A 4,932-nucleotide genomic window follows, 5' to 3' on the forward strand; every position below is an offset into this window, starting at 1 on the left:
AAGATTTTTTTTTTCTTTTTTTCCAAGCCACAAGAATTTTTAAAACATGCAATACCTGACTATTTAAGTCAGGGTAACTGATTTATTTTCCCTTAGATTGTCAAGTTTTAAAAAAATGACAACAGCCAATACAACAATAACTGTCTGGTGTGAATGAATCAAAATTATTTGTCAGATTGGCTAAAGATATAACATATTTTTTGGTGTGCCACAGATTTTTAGTAATTAGTTTAGGTGTGCCATGAGATGGAAAAAGTTGAAAACCGCTGCTTTAAGGGAAATTTCAGATAACTGATTTATTTTCCCTTAGATTGTCAAGTTTTAAAAAAATGACAACAGCCAATACAACAATAACTGTCTGGTGTGAATGAATCAAAATTATTTGTCAGATTGGCTAAAGATATAACATATTTTTTGGTGTGCCACAGATTTTTAGTAATTAGTTTAGGTGTGCCATGAGATGGAAAAAGTTGAAAACCGCTGCTTTAAGGGAAATTTCAGAAAATCAACCACATTTGCTAATAGTCAATTGCATCACCAAAGCTAAATACAGGTATTTACACTCATCTCTCATGAAATAAACATAATTAGTTCTAAATTTTCTATCAGCAAAAATTCATATAGACAAGCATTTATTAATATTAAATTGAATGTAAGAACCAGCTTGCTTCATTTATAGGGAAAGTAAGCTTAAATATTAAATTGGTTATTTCAATAACAAATTTGAGAAACATATAAATTCTGACACTTCCTTAATATTTTAAAGATTCCTGAAGTAACAGAATTTGATAATAGCTGTAACACCAGCACATAATTAGCACAGACTATCAATGATCCCTCTCGTGTTTAGGAGGCATCGGCGCACAAAATAAAGACTATGTCAAACTGATGCTAGGAGAGAAGAGCTTTATGAAAGAGAAATTGACATGTGAGCAGAATGGACCAGGCTCCAACCTCAGAGATGTGAAAACGCTCCCCCTGTGGCCAAATGGATTATATTAGTACATGGCAACTCATGAACGAGTCTTCTCACTAAATCCTCACAATGACTCTGTGAGGTATGCCCATTGTATTTTGCAGACCAGGAGAAAGGTTAAGTAACCAGTCCAAGATCACACAACCGCAGAGACTCCAACTCAAGTCTACCTGACCTTGAGGCCCACACTACAGGGTGTGCTGTTAAAATGTTTCAGGCAAACTATTCATTTGTCTTGAGAATATTAATTCCAATTTTACTGTCATCAAAATAACCTGTACTGGTGAACGACTCCAGAAAGCCCAAATTCAGTGGTAGGGGGGACGGGCGTGGCATCTGCCACAACAGTCACTCTCTCGCCTCCTGTGCTTCCTGGAGGAAGGAACACCAAAGTGATGCTACCGAGACCTCACACTTTCAAAACCAAAGACTGACTCCCTAGACGTCAGACTTGTGTAGAGTCCCGAGTTTATAGGAAGCACTCAACGATGATGTTGATGGTTGGCTGTAGTGGAGCTATAACTTATATTCACGGATGAAGTTCTGAAACTTTTTATCTTATGGAAAATGCAAGACACTAACTGTTAATGACAATTTCCCAAAGCTACTATGAGGGCCTCAAAGGTGCCAAATTTCTCATGGCAAACATGAAGGACCGCTCACTACTTAGCCTATGTGATTACTTCACACACACACACACACACACACACACACACACAAAAGAATCTCATTTTCAAAATAATGTCAAATCTCTGAGTTTACATAGTAGAGCAGGAAGAAAAGTACCTTCTTCTTGTTGGTAAAAGTCTCATGGTGTTTTTATGATGCAGATAGAAATCTGTTGGGAGTTCCCAGAGATGAGGTTTTCCTTCAGTGGGATGGAAAACTCCCAGGAAGAGATTAATGGAATCCTGTCTATCAGCATCTAAAAGGCAAAAATATGTATTTCAGGAATTCCATTGCCGACATACACAACTCAGAGAATGTTTTCTCAGGAGGATATGGGAACAACTGTGATTTCACAGAATATACCTTTGAAAATAATACTATTTATACTTCAAAAGTCACACACGCAAACAAAATGTAAACCATCACCAAGTTTTTGAGGAGAATTCAAAATTTGCTTCAAAATGTATCCTTTTACTCCATACCTCTCATAACATAGAGGATGGTGCATAAACACTGCTTTTTGAATTTTGAGAGAGTCTTAAAAATCTTTAAACACTGCCATAATACCATAGTGATTTTATTTTTAGAATAAAACATATTCTCACCATTTTTTAGTTTTCTTGAAACAATACATCTGCACTTTATTGCAAAGACAAGCAGAGACTAATAAAATAACCCAATTACTACCATATTCTGTTGCACAACCTTGAACAAGTGGGTTTTGCATAGTTTCCACTTTTAATCCTCAGAAAGGTATTCTTCATTTTAGCAGAGAATATGTTTACATTTTCTGTTTCTCCCCCACCTCCAGCTGTCGACCTGGGCCATCCCTTTTGTGTTTGATAATGAAGGCAGAGTGGGCACACCAATAATAGCATTGTTCTAACTATTCAACCACTCCATAATTACTGAAGAAAAAAAATATATATATAGTATTTCCTCTTCCTTTTCCAATTAAGTCTTGGCAAAAATGATGCTAAGCACTGAGGCGATCTCATGAACCACCCTTCCCCTTCTGCACTCTTTTCTCCTGGCATCCTTCATTCTTTCCCCTCATTTCCTTTCTATTCTGGTCTCAGAGCCCTGTGTATGCAAGTTTGGGGCAGACATCCACAATGTAAATAATGACCTCTTTCTAAAAATGAGCACGGAATTCAAAAGATCGTACTGCAGTAATGACTGCTTTTGAAATAACATTATTTCATAAAATCAACTTTCTTCCAACAGCAGTGTTGAACACAGCTATATCTGAAATTAACAATATTGTTCTCATTGGGCTATTTGGTCGTTTCAGTAAAAGCAATAAATGAAGTACGGTACATCAAGCATGTATTCAAGTTATTAGTATTTTCACAGGAAGCATCCCATTAAAACACCACTTACCTGTCAGGCTAACACTAGTACGTAAAAGGCATGTTTTTATATGCTGAATACATTTGGCGGATTTTTATCATTTGTTGGGAGAAAACATCAAATATTAAATAATGCAGGCATTCTCGCATCCTCTTTACACAATACAAAAGTAAACATACTGCTCTCACAGTAATTACGTTCTTTATGCTTCTAGAATAGCTTTAATGGCTCTTATCAATGCGGTACCTCAAAATATCTTAATTCTATCTAGAGAAGCTTTCTGTTTTTCAGTCATGTTTTCAAGGCGTTTCTTTCATTCTTTAAAACTAATAGTAACTTCCTTTAATTTTAAGCAAATATGATAAAATGCAGGATGTGAGAAAAATAACTAAATAAAGGATATTCTTTCGAAGGTTCATAACGAAGACTTCGTGAATGCACTGTTGTGTTGGTTGGTTTGCTTTGTTTTTTTACTATGGAGTTTACGGTTCCTTTTTGAGCCTCGGCGATCACGCCAGCCCTCATGAACCTGAGGGTCTTTTCCTGGCTACTTCCAACTGCAAACAAGACCTTCACCCTCAGGAAGACAGTAGTACTTTGGATGTGGACAAGAGTTTAAAACAGATAGATTCTCAGTAGGACAAAATGATTATCTATTTTTGTACTCAATCATGCTTTAAAGGAAAAAAAATATGTGCCACTTAAACTCCATTCAAACAGCTAAACATTAACCAGTTTTATTATGCACTGTATCTAAATCAGTGGTTCTCGACCTTCCTAATGCCTCGACCCTTTAATGCAGTTCCTCAAGTTGTGGTGACCCCCAACCATGAAATTATTTTCGTTGCTACTTCATAACTGTAGTTTTGCTACTGTTATGAATCGTAATGTAAGTATCTGATATGCAGGATGTATTTTCATTGTTACAAATTGGACATAATTAAACCATAGTGATTAATCACAAAAACAATATGTAATTCTATATGTGTTTTCTGATGGTCTTAGGTGACCCCTGTGAAAGGGTCGTTCGACGCCCAAAGGGGTCGCGACCCACAGTTTGAGAACCACTGATCTAAATAGATCAGGCTTGCCATGATTGGTGTGGCAGTGGCTAGAGCATTGTTGGCCTGCATACCAAAGGGTCTCCAGTTCAAGGGCACCTATCTGGGTTGTGGGTTCACACCCCGCTCCTGGTCAGGGCGAATGCAGGAGGCAACCAGTCACTGTGTCTCAATTCCAGGTCGGGACATATGCCCGTGTTGCAGGCTCCATCCCCAGTAGGGGCATGCAGGAGGCAGACAATAAAGTTTCTCTTTCATTGATATTTCTATCTCTCCCTTCCTCTCCCTTCCTCTCTCTCTCTAAAATCAATAAAAGCATATTTTTAGAAATTGTTGGTTGTTTTAAAAAAGTGCATGTGTTTTAAGCTACTAAGCTTTTAGTAATTTGTTATACGGCATAGAAAACTAATACACTTGAACAGTTGTACAGCAAACTGGCTTTGCATTTTCTCTGGTCATGAAAAAAATACTGAAAGATGACTCTTTTGTAGCTGCTTCCATGCCCACTTCAAAAGTTCCCATCACCAGAGACTCTCTTACAGTTCCCGTGGTGTGGGCACACACATCTTTTCATATCAGTCAGTTTCTTGCAATTCCTTCTTTATGAATTCAGTGGTCACCCACTGGTTCTTGCTGCTAGTTCCCTCTGGCCAGGACTTAGGCCACCCCATGCCAGCAGCCTCCCCCATGGCCACCAGTAAACATTCAAGGACCCTTTGGTCCAACCAACTTTACGAGGGTAGGCATTTCCAGCAGGGCAGCCCTCTCCTCAGCCTGTCCCTCTGCTCTAGCTTTGCTGCACAGCAGCGCAAAGTCGGCAGCTCCATGGGGTCCCTCCAACAGCAGGACGCTGCAGCCAGCTTGCCAGAGTCC

General features: G+C 38.5%; 1 protein-coding gene across 2 annotated transcripts in view; it reads right to left on the reverse strand.

Annotated features, from left to right (window-relative positions):
- The window catches only part of FIG4 (FIG4 phosphoinositide 5-phosphatase), a 104,038-nt gene that overhangs the window by 53,088 nt on the left and 46,018 nt on the right, over positions 1–4,932 (reverse strand). For both annotated transcript variants that reach the window (XM_006777189.2, XM_015572747.1), the window contains one exon: positions 1,763–1,901. In XM_006777189.2, the coding sequence (XP_006777252.1) occupies positions 1,763–1,901 (139 nt within the window). The remainder of the gene's footprint in view (positions 1–1,762; positions 1,902–4,932) is intronic.

The sequence above is a fragment of the Myotis davidii genome, unplaced genomic scaffold (assembly GCF_000327345.1).
Source record: "Myotis davidii unplaced genomic scaffold, ASM32734v1 scaffold68, whole genome shotgun sequence".
Taxonomy (NCBI): Eukaryota; Metazoa; Chordata; class Mammalia; order Chiroptera; family Vespertilionidae; genus Myotis; species Myotis davidii.